Source organism: Amblyomma mixtum, chromosome 8 (genome assembly GCF_055824585.1).
Source record: "Amblyomma mixtum isolate Tamu chromosome 8, ASM5582458v1, whole genome shotgun sequence".
Lineage (NCBI taxonomy): Eukaryota > Metazoa > Arthropoda > Arachnida > Ixodida > Ixodidae > Amblyomma > Amblyomma mixtum.
Window position 1 is genome coordinate 68,365,084 of NC_143019.1, and position 24,826 is coordinate 68,389,909.

Genomic DNA, 24,826 nt, shown 5'->3' on the forward strand with positions numbered 1-24,826 from the left:
TTACCCCAAATAATCTATTCTAAAAATTTTTTAGTCTTCCCTGAAACACCCGGTATATATATCGACACGTAGTGGTGGCCAATCCGGAAACCATAAAGATAGCGAAAATGGCGTCTAAATAAAACTCTTTATTTGGGCTGACTTGCGCCAACAATCGACTGAATCACTCGGCGGCAGCTAGCAGCAAGCCTGTTGGGCGGTCGTCGAACAGAATTCCCGCCGCTCTCGGCCGTGCGCGATTTAAAGGCGATAGTGAACTTTCGAGATAAAGTGTGCAAAGTTACTACAACATAATGGAACAGCGTAGAATCGGCTCCGCGTGGATGCGATCAATCGAGATAAATGTGGTCGCGCGTTGCATCGCAAACGAAGCGGTAAATCGGCGTAGGGGCGTTATTTCGGCGTAGCCCACATGATGCAGGGCACTCCTCAGTTGTCTACCAGTTAGCCTCGGCCTTGGACAGGGACCGGCTATGTGATTACTTTCTCTGGTCTCTTTCTTTTCTGAACGAGGACGGTGCCTAGGCCCACGCCCTTTGCGTCGGCATGAAATTTACTATCGGAGTCTATCAAAATGCGTGAGGATCGGTGAGGGCTAAGCGACACTGAAGTTTTTTGAAGGCTTCTGCTTGCGGCGCTTCCCATTTAAATAGCACGTCTGCCTTTGCCAGTTGGATCAGACGCTCGGCGATGCGTGAACATTTCTTGACAAATCGTCGGTAATACGCGCAAAGTCGGAGGAATCTGCTCACAGCTTTCTTATAAGCCGCCGTTGGAAACTGCGATGGCAGCTGCTTTCTGCGGGTCTGACCGTACTCCTTCCTTGCTAACGATAGCGATGTCGCCTAGGAACAGCAGCTCTTCATAGGCAAAGTGGCATTTCACTGCTTTCAAGGTGAGGCTGGAGGACTTGTTCGCCTCTGGTACTGTTCGAAGCCTTTTTAGATGGTCTTGAAAGTTCGAGGCGAAGCCAAAGCGTCATCTACATATACTACAGAAATTTGCCATTGGAGGCATAGCAGCACCCTATACATTACTCGCTGGAACGTCGCTGGTGCGGAACAGAGACCGAATGCACAACCTTGACCACGAAGAGGCCATCCGGAGTGAAAAATGCGGTCTCTTCACGATCTTTTTCATCGACCTCAATTTTACACTTGCCGCTCTTGAGGTCCATCGATGAGAAATACTTGGCGTTGCAGAGCTGGTCCAGTGTATCGTCAATGACGGGGAGGAGGCAGGCGTCAGCCTTCGTTATGCCGTTTAAGAGGTGGTTATCGACGCAGTATTGAAGTGTGCCCTCTTTCTTCACTAGAAAAACCGGTGCCGACCAGGGACTCTTCGATAGCTCAAACACATTTTCGCCAAGCATTTCTTCCACTTGGTCCCGGATGGCTTGCCTTTCTCGCATTGGCACACGGTAGGAGCTCTGGCAGAAGGGGCGGGCATGGTTCTCGGTTATAATGCGATGCTTGGTAATTGGCGTTTCTCGGGCCTTCTGCCATTTTGAGAAGCACTCGCTGTAGCTGCGAAGTAGATTGCGGATCTGGTCTTGTCTGTCGCGGGTCAGGCTAGGTTTATGTTGAAAAACGTTCTCGCGATCCCCCTTAGGTGAATCTTCTAAGACTCAATCGGAGAGAGTGAAGTCGTCTGGACCGTCGGATAGTTCGTCGAGGAAAGCAATCGTCGTTCCTTTGTTAACGTGCCGTTATTCGTCGCTGAAGTTCGTCAGCAGTGCTTCAGTTTGTCCATTGCGCAATTTGAGCAATGCCTCTTGCGAAGCCGATCCCTCAGTCTAGAAGCAACGCTGTGTTTTCTTCGATAAGTAGCATGCTCTTCGAATCCCTGGCACTACAGTGACCATGACATTTGATCAAGGTGAGACGCTCACTTGTTCATGCAGGATACTCAGGGCAACATGCTGCTCCATGGTCTTCATAGAAGGTATGGCTTCGTCTGCCGAAAGCGTGATGAGCTTGGAACACAGGTCGATGATCGCCTTATGCTCATTAAGGAAATCAATGCCGAGTATCATGTCGCGGAAAAATTGCTGTAGTACTATGAAGGTCGCACGATATGTATGTCACTTAACGTTCATGCGCGCTGTGCATCGCCCCACTGGCGTTTCCACGCCCACCACACAGCCGACATCTCATACAACCCACTTTCTTCTCCTTTCTTCCTTGGCAACAAGGGCACCCCCAAGGTTCTGTCTGTACCCTCTTCTTTTCAGCATAGCCCTCTTCCCGCTGGCACGTGCTCTGCGCACTACACCAGCTCTGTCTCATGCTTTCTATGCCGATGACACCACCTTCTAGGTGACCACCGGCAATCTTGGCGATATGGAGACCATCCTCCAGGCGGGTGTGGACGTGGTAGTGACTAACGCCCGGGCTATCGAGTTTAGCTGCTCCCCGACCAAACCGGAGTTTTTTTCTCCTTCTGCTCGGGGGGTGGCCTCCTTGTTGCCCTCTCCCCTCACCGTCCACCTGGACGGCACACCCATTCCTCTCGTCTCTACCCTCCGTATCACTGGACAATTTCTTCAGTTCAATAGAAAGCACGTACCCTCATCACTGCACTCACAAACTCGGTGCAACACGCCATCCGCCTCATACACCGCATCGCCAATCGCCACAGCGTCATGCGAGAACATTACCTCCGCCGCCTGGTCCAGGCCCTTGTTCTACGCTGCTTCATTTATTCTCTTGCGTATCTCTTCCATTCTCGCACCGAGGAGGACAAAGTCAACAGCATCGTTCGCCAGGCATATAAGTCGGCCCTATCCCTTCCCACATCTACATCGACGGCTCGGCTACTGTCCATGTACGTCCACAACTCCCTTATGGAGCTGACGGAGGCCCATCGCATGGCCCAGTTCCTCCGTTTCTCCCGCACCCGTCTGGGTCGCGCACTTCCAACTCTTCAGCTCTCCCCTCTTATTCCTCTTACGACCTCACTGCCAATTGCTTCCCACGTCTTCTGCCTCCTAACCGTTCATCCCCTCCGTAAGATATATGCATCCTGAGGGCCACCCCTCCCGCAGGGCAACGCGAGCCTCCGCGTTCTGGCTTGAGTACGGACGGAAACCTACCGTTGCTTACGTGGTTGCCGCCCCGTGCCACCGCTACTAAGCCCACACCCATGCAGTCACTGCGACCCACTCTTACTGCCTCAGTCAAAATTTCGACCTCCGTAGATGCCGAGGAGGCAGCTATTGCACTTGCCACCACGCAAACCTCCGCGGAATACATTTTCAGTGACTCCAAGCGTGCGATCTACAACTACGCGGTTGGACGGGTGGCACCCCCGGCCATTGGCATCTTACTTTCTGGCACCGTCCCCTCCGCCTCATCAAAATCATCTTCGTTCCTGCTCACGCGGCCCATCCTGGCAACAAGGGGGCTAATTTCTTCGCTCGCGAATCGACTGACCAAGCAAGGCTTCCCCCGCCGGAAGCGAGTACACGCGACACGCTCCTCACGTACCTTGGTATTGACTTGCAATACCGCCTCTCTCGGCTCAATTCGAACACTTCGCGCAGATCTCTTTCCCAATGCTATCAACGCTTGTGGCGCCACCTTCAAGCCAACACCTTTCTCACTCCCGCCTGTCTTGGCCACCTCCAGCCTGGAACGTACTTTCGGCCTGCCACTGTGTGGCAGCCAAAGAGCCGACTACGCTCATATCCTATTCTCCTGCCCACCTCACTTGCCCCCTGACCCTTGGCACCTAACCACTCCGCAGCAGTGGGAGGCTGCTTTTTCCAGCACCGAGCCAGGTCTCCAACTTCGGCTGGTGACCTGGGAGAGGACGTCGCGACTAGGCACCGCCTGCACGCTACAACCGGCAGCCTGAAGGCCGCGTGAAGTGCTGCTGCGTAATTTTCCTTGCTTTAGGCCTTCACTTTAAACGTTTATTACCACCACCCTCACTCCTTTCTCCCCGTGTAGGGTAGCAAACCGATTAGTCTTTCGGTTAACCTCCCTGCCTTTCCTCTTCTATCTCCTCCTCCCCCGGCGATGCGAATTTGTGGGCCATCCCAGGCGGTCGAGACTTTTCGCAATTTCACGGTGAATGCTCCATTCTTCATCGAGTGATCGGCGCCGGTGTAGAATAGAGCAGTGACTTTCCTGCCGTCGATAGTCACTTCTAATTCGGATGTCCTGGCTTTTGCGTTGCAAGTCGTCTTCGGCGTCGGGTTACACCATCGTCGCTTCTGAGAATCGTGGGTAGCCCGTGTCGTCGAAGCTTTTCTGGGTGGCAGCGTAGTTTTGAAGGCGGTTCACGTCGTGGTCGAGGTTGTGCGTCGTCGGGGTAGCGGGTGTAACGTCTTCATGCGGCGTAGCGGGCCAAGCGTTTTCATACGTCATGGGTGGTGGAGGATCCTCGTCGTTTCGATAGTGAGCAACCTCACCTCCAAAGGTTGCTTCCTTTAGATTCCGCTGAGGGGGCTGGGGGACCTTCCCCCAAGAACCGTGCGTTGCTGCGGCGCGGTGACTCAAAATGTGGCGTGGACGGTATTGTTAAGCGGGAGCGGCTGGATGACACGTGCTCCTCTCGACGCAGGTACTCGTCGATATCCCGTGTTCTTTGGCCGGGACGGGGTGATGGGACATCAACTGAGAAGCCACGGAAGCACATTCGTCTGTAGGGGCAGTTTCGAAAGATGTGGCCGGGTTTTCTGCATTACAAGCAGATAGGGCGGCGCTGGGGTCCTCCAGAGGATGGCTTCTCTTGGGCGAGCCTGCAACTGAGTTGGGCAGGCGAGAGATTGGGATCATTGGGACGGTCTATACAACTCCTGGCGCTGTGTGGGAGGACACCGTTGGCGGCACAGCGCGGCGTAAGTCATGACCTGGGGTTGGGTGGCCGTCGATGTCGCGTTGCAAAGGGCCTGCTCCAGTTATTTTCGCCCGACATTCATGAGGGTGGCTGCTTGAGGCTGTGGGAAAGTTGGCAGCAGTCGTCGTAGCTCCTCACGTATTTTTTCGCGGAAAACGTCCCGCATGCTGTAGCTGGCAGTGACCGTCGTGTCCGAACAAATTGCACATACAAAAATAGGGTGGCAGTACTGCCGAGCCCGGACGTCGAGGGTCTTGTCGATCGTGGAGGCTTCTATGAATCCCTCGACGGTTCTTGGTGGCTGCCGGTCGAGGTTGGCAAAGAATTATTCTTTAACGCCGCCCATTTATAACCAAACTTTCTTTACCTCGATCATCGCGGCGTCGGAGCGGCGAAAAATGCGCTTCATCTCTTCGACACAACCGAGGTTAGGCTCGTTCGGAAGCTGGATCCTGGACTCGAGGAGACGTTTCGCTATTTCTTTCTTCACGACGCTGGCGAATACTTTCAAAAGTTTCTTCTTGAATAGCTCCCATGTTGTTAGGGACGACTCTTGGTTTTCGTAACACGTACGAGGTGAGCCGTCCAGTGAGAAAAATACGTGTCCGAGTTTTGCCGCATCATTCCAATTGTTTTATGATGCCTCGCGTTCAAATTGGTCCAACCGTTCTTCGGGGTCTTAGGGAGCTACAGAAAGTTAGCTGCTCCTGCATCCGTGGCTGCTGCAGTATGATCGGACCGACACTTTGAAGAGGTTTCGGTGCTCATAGCAGCGCTTTTTTTTCTCTCCGGTGTGGTCCGGCAAGGTCCCGAACTCAGGATGCTCTCCCTCTACCACGACCTCCACCAGAAGTCAAGTAGTTGTGACTGCAATCCAGGAGAGTAGAAAGAAAGGGAAAATGGCGTCTACATACAATGTTTTAGGCTGTCTTGCGCCCACAATAAACCGAATCATTCGGCGATGGCGTAGCAGGAAGCGTGCTCGGCGGTCGTCAAACAGAATTCCCGCCGTTCTCGGCTCTGTGTGACGTATTGCAAGTCATGCACACGCGCCTAGCCGGACAGAAGCCGCCCCCATTTCTGCTATCTAACCGCTTGCCTATATAACCGCTCGCCTTCTTGAATAAAGCGTCATTCATGCACCATCCCATTCCAGCCAAAACGGAATTGGCGCTGTGATAATGCAGGATGGACACCCCTTAGCTTACTCATCTCGCTCGCTGACAGAAGCACAGCAAAGGTACGCGCATATAGAGAAAGAGATGCTAGCAATCGTCCACGGCTGTGAAAAATTCAAGGACTACATTTTCGGGAAGCCAGAAGTCATTGTAGAATCTGATCACAAGCCGCTCGAAATGATTTTCAAGAAGCCATTATGCCAGTACCCTCTCCGCCTGCAGCGTATGCGTCTAAACCTACAAAAATACCATATAAATGTCAAGTACCCTCCGGGAAAACAACTGTTCATCGCTGACGCGTTATCACGTTTTCCTAATGAAGCACAGTTCGTAGAACATTGCGCGCATTTCCACGTTAACACTATCGCTTGTCTTCAAGCTTCAGACAGGCGCCTGGAGCAAGTTCTGCGGGAAACGGAGCGTCACCCAAGCATGGTGAAACTTCGCCAGTATGCAAGCACAGCATGGCCCATTGACAAGGCTGACGTCACTCCCGAGCTACGCAGCTACTGGAGCTTCCGCGTCGAGCTGCATACTGAATCCGGCCTTGTGTTCCGGAGCAATCGCCTTTTCATTCCTGCCAGACTGCGCAGTGAGGTACTGGCTTCTCTTCATGCTGCGCACACAGGAGCAGAAAAAATGAAGGCACGCGCCCGAACCGTTGTCTTCTGGCCAAGTATAAACAGCGATATTGAGGAAGTCGCTCAACGCTGTCAAACATGCCAAAAGTACAAATCAAGAAATGCGCGACTACCGCTGTTAGGTCACGAGATACCAACTCTGCCCTGGGAGTCAGTAGGAGCTGATATTTGTCATCACAACGGTGCCGAGTACTTAGTTGTTGACTTCTACTCTTTCTTTTTTGAAATCAGGCTTGTGCAAGCGCCGTCAGCCAACAAGGTTATTGCAGCATGCAATGACATCTTCGCAACACATGGCTTCCCAAGGCGACTTTGCACAGACAACGGACCACCCTTCAGTAGCCAACAGTTCAAGGATTACGCCGATAAGATTGGCCTGCAACACTTCCGGTCTGGTCCGTACTATCCCCGCTCGAATGGAATGGGAGAAAGAGCAGTACAGGAAGCTAAGAAGCTGTTAAGGCGGTTCCGTTTCGGCAGCACTGAGTTTTGTGCCGCATTGCTTGAGTGTCGAAATTCACCTCGGGACTCTTCTCTGAAGTCCCCTGTGGAGAGGCTCATGGGCCGACAGACAAGAACGCTGCTTCCTGTACCAACCAGCCACCTACAGCCACACACAGTGCCACCCAAGACCGTGCGAAGAAGGCTAGAAGACATCAGGAGCAAGCAAGGCTGCTTCTACAACAGAGCTACACGGCCTCTTCCAGAGCTTCGCAATGGCTCGACCGCAACTATGTACAACGTGCCCTCAAGATCATGGTCCCCTGTCACGGTCGTACAGCGGGCTGATACTCCTCGTGCCTACATCGTCAAAACGGAAGAGGGTCAACAGTTTCAGCGCACAAGAGAACACCTCAATCCGGCTCCTCCTCCCTCGTCTCCAGACCACGAGACTCCCGCGCCGCTGCCAGCTGTGGGAGCCCCAGACACTACAGGGACATCCGAATCTACACAACTTCGCAGGAGTGAACGGAAGCGCCAACCACCACGAAGATACCCGGCGCCTGAGTTCTGAAACTCTGCTTGTTTCGACGATAAAATAAGAAAGAGCGGAGATGTGACGTAGTGCAAGTCATGCACACGCGCCTAGCCGGACAGAAGCCGCCCCCATTTCTGTTATCTAACCGCTTGCCTATATAACCGCTCGCCTTCTTGAATAAAGCGTCATTCATGCACCATGCTTCGTCGTGTCCACACTCTGCTTAATATAAGGCCTACAGAACTTTCGAGATAAAGCATGCAAAGTTACAACATTGTGGAACAACGTAGAACCGGCTCCGCCTGGATGCGATCGATCTATATAAATCTCGTCGGGTGTTGCATTGCAAAGTGATAAAGCAGCGTGCCAGGAGCTTTGAATAAACAAACACTACAAAGATTCCCGGCAATAGGCTATTAAATCTATATATGCGTCATTCAATTAGATTTTACAGTAGCTTTCTTTGCGCCTCTTTGGACTTCTAGTTGGCAAAGAATTCTCCACTCTGGGGTGGAGTATGTGCCTTATATATATTACATATATATTGTAAAGACGAAGACGAAGATTCTATGCAGCGGCGGCAGTTCTATCGCTGCGCGTGCTTTGGGCTCGCTTTGGCTGACCGCAGACTGTCGCCGCCCTGCTTCTTTAATAAGCTCCCAGTGCCTTTAATAAACCCCCGTCTTACATTTGGTGGAGGTGCGGGGTGACGATATCGCCTCTCGAGCTCCGTAACCGCACTCTTCCGGCCGCTGCTATGCCTGTGGACAGCAAAAATTAAGCCGTGCAAGCAGACCCACCGACTGTCAGCTGTGCCGGCTCCCTTCGCCAGCGGGACACGGCTATTTTCAGCGGAACAGAAGAACATGACGTGGAAGATTGGATCGCGTCCTACCAACGTGTGAGCCTCTATAACAAATGGGACGACGAGACTAAGCTCAACAATGTCATTCTTTATCATACCGGTGTCGCCAATTTAGGATACCGCAATCATGAAGGGGACGTTGGAACTTGGTCGGCCTTCAAGACGAAGTTCTCCGAAGTTTTTGGTCGCCCAGCTGTCAGACAACTCCGCGCCGAACAGCGCTTGCGTGAACGGTCGCAGCAGGCTGGCGAAAGCTTCACTAGCTATATAGAAGATGTAATCGCCCTTTGCAGCCGAGTGAACGTCAGCATGCCGGAAGCTGACAAGATAAAGCAGATCCTGAAAGGTATTGATGATGACGCCTTTTAAATGCTGCTAGCCCGGGACTTGCGCAACGTTTCAGAATTCATCATGCTGTGCCAGAGCTTCGAGGAGCTGCGTAAGCAGCGGGTCCTGACTCGTCAGCACTGAGCTCATGTAGAGTCACTTGCTGGACTGACACCCGCAGCTGATAACTCCTCTCTGCTGCATCAAGTCAAAGACTTTGTGCATGAGGAGGTGGCCCGTCAGTTTTCTCTTTTGCCTAGCCCTGAGGGGTCGCCACCATATTTGGCCCCGGCTCTCCAACATGCTATTCGAGAGCAGGTTGCTGAGGCGCTTCCGTCCGCCCATTCACCATCACATGTCGCTGCTCCGCTGACGTATGCTGACGCCGCTCCCAGACCTGTCGCCACCCCTCTGAGTTATGTCAACGCCGTCCCAAGACGTGTCGCCCGTCCACTGACTTACGCCGAAGTCGTTGCTTAAGCTCAGCCGCCTACGTACCCTACATTGTCAGTGCCCGTAGCAGCGCCGGCACCTTATATGCGACCCTTTCCACGAGTCCGAGATCCATGGCGCACGACGGATAACCGGCCTCTTTGCTACACCTGCGGTTTGCCTGGGCACGTAGCCCGCCATTGTCGTCGCCGTCTCCCAGTTTCGGCCCCGCCTTTCGGGTACTAGCCTCCAGCGCGTCAGTACTCCGCGTCTGCTGAGCGCCGTCCGTTTTCCCGTACTTCCCCCCCCCCCCCCCCCCGTTCAGCGTTTACCGACCGCCGTTCCCCTTCACCGCGACGCCGCTCCATTTCTCCGATGCGTCGCCGCCCAATTAATTCTCAAGAGGAAAACTAGATGCCGCAGTTCCTCAGGCAAGAACTGCGTCCCCATCGAACTACCTAAGACCTCAGCTGTCACCCTGCGAACCTTATTGACGGTTCGGTGGAGGGAATTTCTGTCATTGACCTTGTCGACACTGGCGCCGCAATTTACGTAATAGACGCACAACTTTGTCGCCGCTTGAAGAAAGTTAAGACGACAATTGCCGGTCTCTCGCTGCGCACGGCCAGCCCTCAGCCCATCAAGCCGTCAGCAGCTTGCACCGCTCGAGTCTTAATTCAGGACGTCCTATGTACGATCGAATTCGACGTCTTCCCGTTTTGTTCACACGATGTTATTTTGGGCTGGGATTTCCTGTCTCGTCATGCTGCGGTCATAGATTGCGCTCGCGCTGAAGTCTGCCTTGCCCCAATCGCTGCCGGACGCTGCTCTCTCGTTGCCACGTTTTAAAGCCCTCGTCGCCGAAGACATCGACCTGCCTCCGTGCTCTTCCGTCCTTGTGCGCCTCTCTTGTGACCCTCTCCGTAATGACACTGTACTTTTCACGCCCGCTCATACTTTTCTCCCACGGAAGTGTCTTCCCCTGCCTTACACCGTATTGACTATTTCTGCTGGCCTATCCGTACTTTCCGTAGGGAGACACGATCTCGCCAATGCTCTTCACCGCCTGCTTACAGGAGGTATTCCGGGGACTGGAATGGGAACAGTTGGGGATAAGAGTTAATGGAGAATACCTGAGTTATTTGCGATTCGCTGATGACATTGCCTTGCTAAGCCACTCAGGACAAGAACTGCAAAGCATGATCAATCAGTTAGACAGGCAGAGCAGAACGGTGGGGCTAAGAATTAACATGCAGAAAACCAAAGTAATGTTCAACAGCCTAGCAAGGGAACAGCAGTTCGCCATTGGTAGCGAGGTACTGGAAGTAGTAAGAGAATATGTCTACTTAGGGCAGGTAGTGACCGCAGATCCGGATCATGAGAGGGAAATAACTAGAAGAATAAGAATGGGGTGGAGCGCATATGCCAGGTTCTCTCAGATCATGAATGGTAGCTTACCAATATCACTGAAGAGAAAAGTATACAACAGCTGTATCCTACCGGTACTCACCTATGGGGCAGAAACGTGGAGGCTAACAAAGAGGGTTCAGCTTAAGTTAAGAACAACGCAGCGAGCTATGGAAAGGAAAATGATAGGTGTAACGTTAAGAGATCGAAAGCGGGCGGAGTGGGTGAGGGAACAAACGCGGGTTAATGACATCTTAGTTGAAATCAAGAGGAAGAAATGGGCTTGGGCAGGGCATGTAATGCGAAGGCAGGATAACCGCTGGTCCTTAAGGGTAACGGAGTGGATTCCAAGAGAAAGCAAACGTAGCAGGGGACGGCAGAAAGTTAGGTGGGCGGATGAGATTAAGAAGTTTGCGGGGATACAGTGGCGGCAACTGACAAAGGACAGGGTTAATTGGAGAGACATGGGAGAGGCCTTTGCCCTGCAGTGGGTGTAGTCGGGCTGATGATGATGATGATGATGATGATCCGTACTGTGGGTCTGTAACCCGTTCTCCTGCCCTAGTGCTTTGCGCCGTGGCGAATGTGTCAGCAGTGTCCAGCCCATCGCGTCTATTATAACCCGAGAGGAGACTGACGATGCATCGCACATTAATCTCACTGCGCTCTGCCCAACATCTTCTACGCCCACTCCTTCCTCTACAAAACTGTTTCTCCGCTCCATCGACGCAGATCTTCCTCCGCCGCAGCGCACGCAGCTTCTCCACTTGCTCCACCAGTTCAGCGCCTCCTTGGACTGCCATCACAGCTCCCTGGGCCAAACCTCGACTGTCACACATCGCATCGACACAGGTGTCCACGCTCCTCTACGGCAGCGCCCCTATCGTGTGTCGATAAGCGAGCGCCACGTCATTGAAGATCAAGTCGACCAAAGGCTCAAGAGCGGCGTCATCCAGCCCTCAAGCAGTCCTTGGGCTTTGCCAGTTCTGCTTGCCAAAAAGAAAGACGGCTCCATCCGTTTCTGTGTAGACTTCCGCCGCCTTAACAAGATCACGCACAAGGACGTATATCCCCTGCCACGCATCGATGATGCGCTAGACTGCTTGCAAGGTGCCGAAATATTTTCTTCTTTAGATTTACGTTCCGGGTACTGGCAGGTACCCATGGAAGAGGCCGATCGCCCCAAAACAGCCTTTGTAACCCCTGACGGCCTATATGAATTTACTCTGATGCCTTTCGGCCTTTGTAATGCTCCTGCCACCTTTGAGCGGATGATGGATACCATTCTGCATGGGCTGAAGTGGAAGACCTGCCTCTGTTACCTCGACGACATCGTCATGTTTTCGCCTGATTTTGACACTCACCTCTGCCGACTGAAGCACAGTTGACCTGCCTCTCTGACGCTGGCCTTCAACTCAACTTAAAGTAGGGTCATTCTGCCGGCCGCCAACTTACCATTTTAGGCCATGTTGTTGCTCAGGACGGTGTCCGTCCGGACCCGGCTAAACTTCGTGCTTTGGCTGCGTTTCCTCGACCTACTTCTATCAAAGATCTGCGCAGCTTCTTGGGTCTGTGCTCCTACTTCCGTAGTTTTATACGCCACTTTGCCTCAATTGCTGCACCTTTGACACAACTTCTGTCCGGCAGTTCCGATGTTTCTCAGTGGTCCCAATTTTGTGACGACGCCTTCGATTCTTCGCGCCGTATCCTCACCGCACCGCCGATACTGCGCCATTTCGACCCAAACGCACCTACCGAGGTCCATACTAACGCCAGTGGGGTAGGCATCGGCGCCGTACTCGCACAACGCAAATCTGGCTCCATCGAATACGTCGTTGCCTATGCCAGCCGCACGATAACAAAGGCTGAATCTAACTACTCGGTCACTGAAAAAGAGTGTCTGGCGATAGTTTGGGCCCTTAGCAAGTTCCGCCCTTACCTCTACCGCCGCCCGTTTGAAGTCGTGACCGACCACCATGTGCTATACTGGCTTTCCTCTCTGAAAGATCCATCCGGTTGCCTCGCGAGGTGGGTCCCTCGCCTCCAGGAGTACGATATCCGCGTCGTGTATTGTACTGGCCTCAAACATCAAGACGCCGATGCTCTATCCCGCTGCCCACTTCCAGCCAATATTTCCAGCCTTTCCGCCTTCGGCGCCTCCTCACCGATGCTTCACATCAGCACCATGCCTTCCTCGCAGCGTGCCGACCCATGTATCTCTTCTCTTATTGACTTCCTCACCAACCCTACGGCTGCTTCGCCTTCGCGAGCTCTTCTCCGCCATGCTTCGCATTTCTCAATTCGTGATAACCTCCTTTATCGCCGTAACTACACCTCAGACGGCCGCAAGTGGTTGCTAGTTATTCCCCGTCACCTTCGCTCGGAAGTCTGCGGCCATTTTCATGCTGACCCGGAGTGTGGTCATGTCGGAGTATTCAGGACCTACGATGGCATCCGACTACGATATTATTGGCGTGACATGTACCTATACATCCGCAAATATGTGCGGTCATGCCTTGCCTGTCAACGTCGCAAGCAACCTCCTCATCGTTCTGCTGGAGAATTGCAGCCGCTATACCTTGCCCGCCAAGCCCATTTGACCGCGTCGGCATTGCTTATACGGTCCCCTCCCGTACACTTCGGCCGGCAACCGTTGGGCTATCGTAGGGGTTGACCATTTGACAAGGTATGCCGAAACCGCAGCCCTTCCAGCCGCCACAGCCTCAGAGGTGGCCTCGTTTATTTTAAACCGATTCATCCTTCCTCACGGCGCCCCTCGCGAACTGCTGAGCGACAGAGGCCCCATCTTTCTGTAGGATGTTGTGAAAGCACTGCTCACCAAGTGCAATATAATTCATCGAACCACCTCCGCATATCATCCGCAAACCAACGGTCTCACCGAACGCTTTAATCGTACCCTCGGTGACATGTTGTCTATGTATGTCTCTTCAGACCAGTCAAACTGGGATCTTGTCCTTCCGTATGTAACCTACACGTACAATACCGTAACGCAGTCCACTACCGGCTTTTCTTATTTATTTCTCCTTTACGGCCGTCACCCTTCTGCTACCATCGACACCATTCTCCCGTACCAACCCGATGCTTCCGAGTATACACCTCTTTCTGAAGCCGCCCGGCACGCCGAAGACTGTCGCCGCATCGCACGTGCTCTGACGACTGACACCCAGTGCAGAGAGAAATCCCGCCACCTCCGCAGTCAAACAGCACCACACTTTTCATTGTGTGGCTCTGGATTCCGACGAATACTGCGGGATTGTCATCAAAATTACTAAATTTCTTGCCAAGTACCATGGCCCATACCGCGTACTGGAGCGCACATCTCCAGTTAATTACACCTTAGAACCTCTCAACCCATCTTCTGATCGCCATCTATATATATATATATATAGACGACCACCCAGCAAAACTATAGCACCCAGATTATATATATATATATATATATATATATATATATATATACACAGAGAATTCCGTTTTTATGTGCGGGAATTTAAAAAATTCCTGTGAGCAAACTACTGGCCTAATCGGGAGCCAACTTCGCTCACGGGGTAGCATATTATAGTCTACGTTATTTGAGATGTAATTAAACGTCGGTACTTGCCTGCATTTCCTGAAATTAAGAAGAAACTGCTGTCAACTGCGAGGAAAGCTGTCGCAGACGAGAGCTATACGCGAGCCGAACAGCTGGTTTGACAGGGCACGCCATCTGCTATATATATATATATATATATATATATATATATATATATATATATATTCGAAATTGAGAAACGGTTCATTTAGGTAAACATTTATTTATAGTCGACGTATCGGACACAGCCTGTCCTTTTTCAAGAGTTGAAAAAGGAGAGGCTCTGTCCGAAACGTCGACTAGCAATAAATGTTTACCTAAATGAAGCGTTTCTTACTTTCGCATTCGACCTCTAGCAACTAAGTGCGCATACCTATTGCGCTATATATACGTAGCAGCGCGGACGCTATATATACTGTGGGGTTTACTTGGGGAGGTAAATAGGTTCTCCCCGTTTAACCGCGGCTGAAACAGTTCAAAACCGCGCGGACCCCATCACGTGATCGCTTACGCTACCGAGCGCACGCCGACCACTGTGGGCCTTGCTCTCAGGGAACAAAGGAACGACACACTGGCTGGCACAAACAAGACATTTATTGCTATAACAACAATAACGCCAGCTAGCAACAAAATACTCTGAGGAATCGAGGACGTCCGACTCACCAGCACGGTTACGAGCGAATGTTCGCCCATGCTAGGGCAAGGGAAAACTCCGAGGCTGGACGGGACGGACTGGCGGGAACATCTTCCCACCACGAGGTCGCCCACCGACGAAGAGCGGAGTGGCGCGCGACACGTCGTTTTCCCGGTGCCGAGCAAAAAAGGACCGTCTCTTCCTCGCGCGCGCGCAGCAATCACGCCATCCGTGGCGTTCGTGTTGCTGCAATGTCAGCGCCCTCCGCTGTTAGTTAAAGTAACAGAACTAAGGGGTGTGCATTGCGGGGAAGCTAACCACAGGGAACGAGTTGAGGGTGCATTTCGGGAAAGCGAACCACAGGGGACGAGTGGGTCCCCACATCCCCCCAGCCTTAAATAGGCCCACGTGCCTGCAAGGACATGCTGTGGAGCAGTCTCCTGATCTTCATGCACTTGAGGCAGGTCGTGCAGCGGAGGTCACGCCGACAGCGTCCACGCAGATTTCCACGGTATTCTGAAGGCAGCGTGAAGTTCGCCGCTGGGACGACTCGCAAGGCCCGCGGACAACGTGTCTGCAGGCCCGCGAAGAGAAGGCCGGTTTACCACTGCAGGCCAGGATTCTGCAGTAGTCGCGAGGATAACAGCAGCCGCAGGTGACTACTGATTGGTCCTGGCACGGCTGCCCCGGATGGATGCGCCAAACAGGATACAGGCGGCTCCGTCGCAGCAGGCGGCAGCGACACGATGTGCACAGGACAGCAAGTCTAAGTGTCTCCGCTAGATCTGCAAGATTTCCGAAACACACTCCGCATGCCTTTAACGTAGGTCACGGGAGGGGAAACGGAGTCCGAGGGCCTCTTGGCTCAATGCTCAACTCGCTAGCAAAACATGTCGCGCGGCTGTGCAACGCAAAGTTCGATTGAACAAAGCCCTTTCTTGAGTTGAACGAGACTGCTCAGTTCATGCGAGGTTAAAAAATGGACCGGCAGCAAAGTGCGCCCCCTCTCAACACGGCGGCCCGGTGGTCGTGTCTCTTTCGACTTGGTGCAGGCAGCTCTGAAACGCATTAGGCCTCACTGCCATCTTGACAGCGACCCTAAACAAAAGAAAGACCCGAAACGGTTTTCGTGTGTGCATCCGCGAGGAGACATCAGCTTTGTGGGGTGATCCCACCCCGCTCACTGCACGAAGCAGCTTCTGAGCGGTCGGCGCTCACCGTATCGCACGGTGTCGGAGCGCCCGGTGCCGAGCTGCAATAGGAACCACCTCGCAGCGGCAACCGTGGCCCCAGGCCACCCGGCTCCAGGAGCCGCGACTCCCAGAGTCGTAACAGAGACAGCCAGAAAATATATACAGAAAACTTGGACCACCCACGTGGTTTCTGAACCCACGCGCTTCGGGCTCAGCAACTTCACGGGCGCTAGGCCTCACGCTCCCTCGATGCGGACCAAGTGGTTTCGGGAAGAAACTCCAGGAAGAAAAACTTGACAAAAACATACTGATCATGTCGATAAGTTCAAACATGCTGCAGCGCAATACACCTCGCACTCAAACAAGCCAGCCGCAGGTACTAGCGATCAAAATTCACACTAGGCTTAACACTTCTCAAATCCGGACAAAGAGCGTTCCTCGAAACGAACACACAGTCGTCGAATGTTCCGAGAGCAGGACCCACGTTGGGCTGCCAGATGTGGGGTTTACTTGGGGAGATAAATACTTTCTCCCCATTTAACCGCGGCTGACACAGTTCAAAACCGCGCTGACCCCAACCCGTGATCGCGTATGCTACCGAGCACATGCCGACCACGGTGGGCCTTGCTCTGAGGGAACAAAGGAACGACACTGGCTGACACAAACAAGGCATTTATTGCTATAACAACAATAACACCAACAAAATACACTGAGGAATCGAGGACGTCCGACTCGCCAGCACGGTTACGAGCGAAAGTTCGCCCGCGCTAGAGCAAGGGAAATCTCCGAAGCTGGACGGGACGAGCTGGCAGGAACATCTTCCCACCACGAGGTCGCCCACCGACGAAGAGCGGAGCGGCGCGCGAGACGTCCGCGCGCTTTCCCGGTGCCGAGCAAAAGAGGACCGTCTCTTCCTCGCGCGCGCGCAGCAATCACGGCATCCGTGCCGCTCGTGTCGCTGCGATGTCAGCGCCCTCCTCTGTTAGTTAAAGTAACACTACTAAGGGGGGTGCATTGCGGGGAAGCTAACCACAGGGAACGAGTTGAGGGTGCATTGGACAAAAGCGGACCACAGGGGACGAGTGTGTCCCCACAATATATATATACATGTATATCCCTCGACCCTCACGTAAGCAGCTACACGCTTCCACCATCCAGGACGTCTCGTAGTTGTGATGGTTCTGGATGGTGGAGGCGCGTCCGGTGCATTACCGCTGAGCTACGGCGACGGCTGTCAAATCTTCTGCTTTACATCTTCTGCTACATAAATACCCCCGAAAGCAGAAGATTTGACAGCCGTCGCCGTAGCTCAGAGGTAGAGCACCGGACGCGTAATTCGGAGGTCGTGGTTTCGGATCCCTCCGGTGGCATGTGGTTGTTTTTTCTTCGGTTTTTCTAATCAATTAGCTATAAGCGATAACATATTTAGTAATATTCTAAATCGAAGAACAACACAAAATGAATAAATAAAATTAAAAATCTCCTCTGTCAATTGGTTTCTGTGGCTGTTGGCTTCTCTCATATTTGTAACGAGCCCCTCATTCCCCTTCCCTTGTTTGCTTAATTGCTTAGCGAGGGCCTCGGTTCTGGCAGCCTTGACGCCATAGGAAGCATAAGAGAGTTCTCACACAGCTTCCACCCTCGCCGTTCGGTGATGTTCTGCGTCACATCAGCGGTATCTCAGGACGTGCTACGTCCGCCGCTTAAGAACGTGGGTGGCGCTGATGAACACTCTCAAGGTTAGGTTATTTGTAAACATAAATACCCCTCAAAGCCGAAGATTTGACAGCCGTCGCCGTAGCTCAGCGGTAGAGCACCGGACGCGTAATTCGGAGGTTTGGGTTCGGATCCCTCCGGCGGCATGTGGTTGTTTTTCTTCTGCTTGTTTTTCTTCTGCTTTACTAATCAATTAGCTTTAAGCGATAACATATTTAGTAATATTCTAAATCGAAGAACAGCACAAAATGACTAAATAAAATTAAAAATCCCCTCGGTCCCTTAGTTTCTGTGGCTGTTGGCTTCTCTTATATTTGTAACGAGCCCCTCATTCCCCTTCCCTTGTTTGCTTAATATATATATATATACTGTATACATATATATATATATATATATATATATATATATATATATATATATATATATACACACCTCCCCCGTCCAGTAAGCAGCTAAGCGCCTCCACCATCCAGAATTGTTGACCAAACACAAGGCCAAGCGCACGCTGAAAGCGACGGCAAAATCAAAGTGAATGGCGCACACATACAAATATATATATATATGTGTGTGTGCAGACGACTACCCGACACCTCCACCAGACGTCACGTAGTTGTGATGTATATATGTGTGTGGGTTTGTGTGCATGCGCCATTCACTGATTTTAGCGTCACTTTCAGCGTCCGCTTGGCCTTCTGGTTGGTGAACAATTCTAGATGGCGGAGGCGCGTAGCTGCTTACTAGAGGGTGGAGGTCAGTAGAGTATGAAAGTGGATGTTTGTGTGCGCAGTGGGCTCCTTTGATAGCATTCTGTATGGCGGAGGTTGCAGGCGGGTACCATTTCGAAGGAGAGAGAGAGAGGTAAATAGATTTATCTTCCGACCGTGGTCCGGGCGGCCGTCTCATGTCTGACCGTCTGAGCCAAGAAAAGAAAGCTTATATATTTACTCCCTCACGTGGACGCAAAATCTGGAATGATTTGGAGGGTAGATTTGGGTGTGTAGGTATTTGGTGGGCTCTTCTCATGGGCCTCGGTTGGGTGCTGGCTTCTATGACTGGCGGTGGGTGGGAGAGGGATTCCTGGCTATTCTCAACGACGGAGCTATCAGTTCGTTCCTGCCATGCGGCGACACCGCTATTTTGCTGAATTTCACTACTGCATCAGCTATATGAGTAAAAAGTAAACTGATAAATCAATCATTTCAGCCAAATTTAGCATTATCTTTGTGCGTCTGTACAAAAGGAGAGTGCAGGCCAAAGCTACAATTTCAAATAAAAACGCATGTAAACTTTCATGCATCATTGAAGAACCTTTCTTTGAAGTTTCGTCACAACTTCTACAGCATATATGGAGAAAATATGTGTTTTTGCCCGTGACTGCAGCGCCTGAGGTTTCAGCAACAGTTCCCGAAACCGTATTATTCTACAATTACGGAGGCTAAGAAAAGTATAGCAATTGGTGCTTGGATATTTTCGAATGCCCAGGCTTTCAGTCAACACCCCACCAAAAACGTAGGAAAACGCCACCAGGAACAATGTACTTTTAGAACTGGGCTCCGTAATGAGAGACAAAACTATGACTGGTTTTCTTCGTGAAGTTTAACTAGACCACGCCATTATAATTCGTTGCCTTCCCTGGGCATGCCGAGCGCTCCTTCTTTTTTTGATAGCGGCGACATATGAGATGAAATTCGTCGACTACCATAGAGCAGGGTGCAATCAAACAGGGGGGTTTTATCTGTTTTGCAGGGCCTTTGTATTGCGAGAAAAACGTCATGAAATCAAATCAAGTTCCCAAGACATTTATTGTTCATTGTCAATTGGTATTTCAGCCAAACTGTGCACTTAGAAACCATATTTTTCTTACAATGAAAAGCTCAAATTTACTTTCAATGTGTTTTTCTTACGAGATAGATGGGGACAAAGGTAATGCAATAATGTTGAAACAATAAATTTTAGAGGTGAGCCCATTTTAAATAGGGCTGACGACCGGAAGTTCGAAATGGGATTACACTTGAAGTCAAAAATGAGGCTACCATAAAGAAAATTTGTTTCCGTAAACATGCATGAGGGCCTCCCTGGTGCCATATACCCCAAGAAAAACTGAGCGAGTACCGATATATTTAAATACCTGTATTTAACCCAAACCCACTGCGGCTCATTGCGACACGAAAAAGCGCATGGCTACTATTATGCAACACGGACAATTTGCTAATGTGCTAATATCACTAAGGAGCACAAGGCGTGAAATGTTCGTCACATTTAGCGCATCGTGTCAAGTTGTCCCTTCCCCCGCAACATCTTTCACTTAAGAAATTGTGAATTAGGTGGGCCGGACTGGCATGCCTGCAAGAGAAAAAGCCTAATGTTACCAAAAGCCTCGAATGGAGGTACCTTCCCATATTCTTATTAACGTGTTTTCTAAGTGCTTTGCGAGATCGCCAGCTTGGAATCACAGACGTGCAGCTGTGCGTGGGCTCATTAGAAGAGGGTATTTAAAAAGCTTTATAACAAGTCTTGCGGGTGTAATGATGGCTTTGGATTTGCAGGATTTAAGTTCAGAAGTATTCCCCTTTGCTAAATTTACACCATCCTGCAGCTGAGACGATTGCTTGTCAGAAACAAGAGCTCCACACTCACCAAAACGGCATATGTTGAGAGTGCACTGAGCAGCTTAATCTCTGAGAAAAGCGTGGTGCGTTGGCTGGTGGGAACTGGAAACCTGTCATTCATCCCAAACTCGTCCCACCGGTACTCGTATGCCCAGAGAGTAAATGCCACAGCTATAGGTCCTTGAAAGTTGAGCTCTTTCCGCAGGCACTGGGCAAGCTTGCAGCCGTCGTACTGCGTAAAATACAAGACATTAACCAAGCTCGATTCCCCCAGAACAAAAGGCACCATGGCTGGATTAAGTGAAAAAAGGTGACAAATATATAGTAAGAGGTGATTATTCACTTTTAGGTTGTCTGTTTTACAGAAATTCATGTAAAATCTTTAATTCATGTAAAGTAAAGGCCGCAAGGGTGAGGTAATAGTTATCAAGAATATACTTTATGGTGACGACAATAGGATTAAACAAGAACTATATTGCTTAGTAGGCGCAGCACCTTTCAGGAAGGCTCAGATGATAGGGTCCTGATTGATAATCGAAAGTAGTTTCACAATTTTTTGCTCTCCTGCTTTAGGTTAGGATGGCAGCAAAGCGAAAAGTTCGGCGGCAAACACTTAGCTTCGCATTCGGGGCCTCAGTCTCTATAGCGGTCCTCGACGCTCTTTGAGAATCACTACGCAGACACGGACACTGACAAGGCACACAAAGTTTCTCTTCAAGTCGAACCAACGTACCTCGCTGCACAATAAATAGCACGTCTAAGCCAGGATGCAAGGGTCATAGGTAACTTCTGCATTGTTAGCACTCCAATTACCTACAAACTTCGCGGACCCAACACGCCTGTACAAGACACTTAAAGCTCCTGTGCAGCGATCTCGAGGCGCCTCGCATGATACTCCACGTGGTTCGCGCGGTGGGGTCAGAGCCGAATAGCACATGGGGGTTGACCTCTAGCCACGCTGACTGGTAATCCGCTGTACATTCATTCTGAAGCCTGTAGTAACAAACACTCGCGGCCAAGGATATTTGATGCTTCGGCACATAAACTACGCATTCACGAGAGGTGCCCAATCCGCTCCCGCATTCAGAATCTAAACTCCCTAAGGCTCGGCACCACGCAGGAAACGGGCGACAACATACGGAAAAAAAAACATGCGCTGACAGCCGGGCTGTAGAGAAGCCCAACCATCCAGCTAAGCCAATTTCCCCATTCGATACAGAAGACGGGGAGACGCCGACGCAACGAGATGCATCAGTGAAGTCCCGCACGCTTTGCAGATCTTCTGAACCTCCATAAGAATTATTTACCCAGTCTGTTCTGTTCGTATAAACCAGCCCATTGGTGTAAACCGTGTAGTAAACCATTTTGTTACAATAAACAATCCAGCCACATCACTGCGCCTCACCGCGGTGGTTACGGTGCTCGACTGCTGACCCTAAAGACGCGGGTTCGATCCCGAACGCAGCGGCCAAATTTTGATGCAGGAGAAATTCTTGAAGCCCGTGTGCTGTGCGATGTCAGTGCACGTTAAAGAACTCTAGGTGATCAAAAATCCGGAGCCCTCCACTACGGCGTCCCTCATAGCCTAAGTTGCTTAAACCATTAAACCTCATAGACCATACACAAAACCAATAATTGCTGACATGGCGCAGTCGACAGAATTTGTAGCGACGTCACCCGTGAACGAAGAACGAGTCGACATTATATAGCCCCGCAAAACGGCGACGGTGAGCTCAAAGTCCACGCTGATTCGGTCCAAGCTGGCATCGGCAGCACGCAACGTATTGCCCCCCGTGAATGAAGGGCTACGTATGGAACGATTGTTAAGCGAAGAAATTCCAAGCAGCAGCCGAAAAGACGACATCGCGGCGCGAATCACGGATGACAACGCTCTCCGCCAAGCCCCACAGGCGGAATTCCAGGCAGAGCTGGCCGAGTGAGACAATCTCGGCTGGCTTCTTGCTCACCGACGAGCGTTCCATGATATGAGTGACAGCACGGAGCAGCCACCACTGTCAACCACAGGGGGCCGCAAAACGGGCTCCCTACGACCCAAGGGGCCCCTCGTCCCTGCTTTGGACATCCCGGTACAGCAGCAGATGTCCGCACTAGCGGGCTGCAAAAGTACCCAGAAGGACACGACGGGCACCACGCCTCTGCCACGGACACTGCACTCCAGAAGCCGGTGTCGCCAGTTTCGGGCCAAGAAACGGGCTTCGAACGACAAGATTGACACCACACCACTGCCACGGTCTACGAAACAGCCGCAGCTTTTGCCGCGAGTAGGCCACAAAACGGTCTCCCAAAATACAGTTGTTGCTGCGAGCGGGCCAGGAAACGGCCGCCGAAAACACGAGAGACCCCACGCCCCATCCGTCGGAAACTACGCAGCAGCAGGCGGTGTGATAGCGACCGAGTCACAAAACGGGCACCCAACGACACTAAAGGCCTCGCGCACCGCCGTCGGCACCTATGGTGCAGCAGGCGGTGCAACAGCGTGCAATCCATCAAACGGGCTCCTAGACAACGCCCCCCCCCCCACTCCCGTTGGAAACTATAGTGGAGGAATTTGTCTCCTTGCGAGCCCAAAAAATGGGCTCCGAACAGCACGACAGACCTCGCGCAACTACGGTGGAGCTACATTTATTGTATTTGCGACCGCTACATTTATTTTATTTCCTTATTTTGTGTGTATATATGCTGAATGCAATTTGCTTCCCCCAGGGAGGAAGGCCCTCGTCAGGCACCACGTCTTCTGGCCTCCTTTCTGAAGGGTATCACTTGAAATAAATACTTTTCAAACTTTTCAAGCTGCCGGTGTAACAGCAAGCGAGCCACAAAACGGGCTCCGAGCTAAACGACAGACATAGGATCCGTCAGTTGAAAACTACGGGGCAGGCTCCGATGTCACGGCGAGCGAGCCACGAAACTTGCTCCATATAATAATAATTACGTCGCGCCCCTCCGTCGAAAACTACGGTGCAAAAGCCGGTGTCACAGCCAGCGAGTCCTGGAACGGGCTCCCATACCACACGCCCGTCTGTCAGAAGACATGTTGGAGCAACCGATGTCCTTGCGAGCGGGCCACAAAACGGGCTAGGAAGGACACAACAGACTTCGCGTCCATCAGTCGAAAATTACTGTGCAGCAGCCGGTGTCACAGCCAACCAGCCTTGGAACGGGCTCCCATACCCCACACCCGTCCGCCAGAAGGCATGGTGCAGCAACCGGTGTCCTTGCGAGCGGGCGAGAAAACGGGCTCCGAAGGACACAACAGACCTCGCGCCCATCAGTCGAAAACTACGGTGCAGCAGCCGGTGTCACAGTCAGCGAGCCTCCCATACCCCACGCCCTTCCGCCAGAAGACATGGTGCAGTAACCGGTGTCCTTGCGAGCGGGCGATAAAACGGGCTCCGAAGGACACAACAGACATCGCGCCCATCAGCCGAAAACTACGATGGAGCAGCCGGTGTTACAGCCAGCGAGCCATGGAACGGGCTCCCATACCCCACGCCTGTCCGCCAGAAGACATGGTGCAGCGACCGGTGTCCTTGCGAGAGGGATATAAATTGGGCTCCGAAGGACACAACAGACCTCACGCCCATCAAGTCGAAAACTACGGTGCAGCAGCTGGTGTCACAGCCAGCGGGCCTTGTAACGGGCTCCTATACCCCACGCCCATCCGCCACAAGACATGACGCAGCAACCGGTGTCCTTGCGAGAGGGATATAAAACGGGCTCCGAAGGACACAACAGACCTCGTGTGCATCTGTCGAAAACTACGGTGCAGCAGGCGATGTCACAGCCGTGAGCCCTGGCACGGGCTCCCATACCCCACGCCCGTCCGTCAGAGGACATGGTGCAGAAACTGGTGTCCTTGCGAGAGCGCGATAAAACCATCTCCGAAGGACACAACAGACCTCGCGCCCATTAGTCGAAAACTATGGTGCAGCAGAAGGTGTCAAGTGAGCGAGCTAGGAAACGGGGTCACAACGACATAACACACTTTGTGACCATTCGTCGGAAACTGCGGTGGAGGAGCTGGTGTCTCAGCGAGAGACCCACGAAACTGGCTCCTAGACCAGGCGGTCCTCAGTTGGTACATACGGTGCAGCGGATGGTGTCGCAACGGGCGAGCCACGAAACGGGCTCCGAACGACACGACATGGCTAGAGGTCCTGCTTCGCGCACTACGGAGACGCCACAGCTGTAACCGCGAGCAGGGCATAAAACGGGTCCGAGTAAACAGATGTTACCGCGAACTGCGCAAGAAACAGCCCCCGAGGACACCACAGATCCCCCACCCTTCTGTCGGAAACTATGGTGCAGCAGGCGGTGCCACAGCGACCGGGTCATGATACAGGATCCCAATGACACGATAGAATTTGCGCCTCTCCATCGGACTCTA

General features: G+C 52.0%; 1 protein-coding gene across 1 annotated transcript in view; it reads right to left on the bottom strand.

The window, feature by feature from the left end:
• Positions 1-22,400, bottom strand: part of LOC149332856 (uncharacterized) — a 51,893-nt gene extending 29,493 nt beyond the window's left edge. The window contains exons 1-2 of the mRNA XM_089557570.1: positions 22,386-22,400; positions 20,447-20,650 (exon numbers count right to left, since the gene is read on the bottom strand). Coding sequence (XP_089413696.1) covers positions 20,447-20,650; positions 22,386-22,400 — 219 coding nt within the window. The remainder of the gene's footprint in view (positions 1-20,446; positions 20,651-22,385) is intronic.
• Between the last annotated feature and the right edge of the window lie 2,426 nt (positions 22,401-24,826).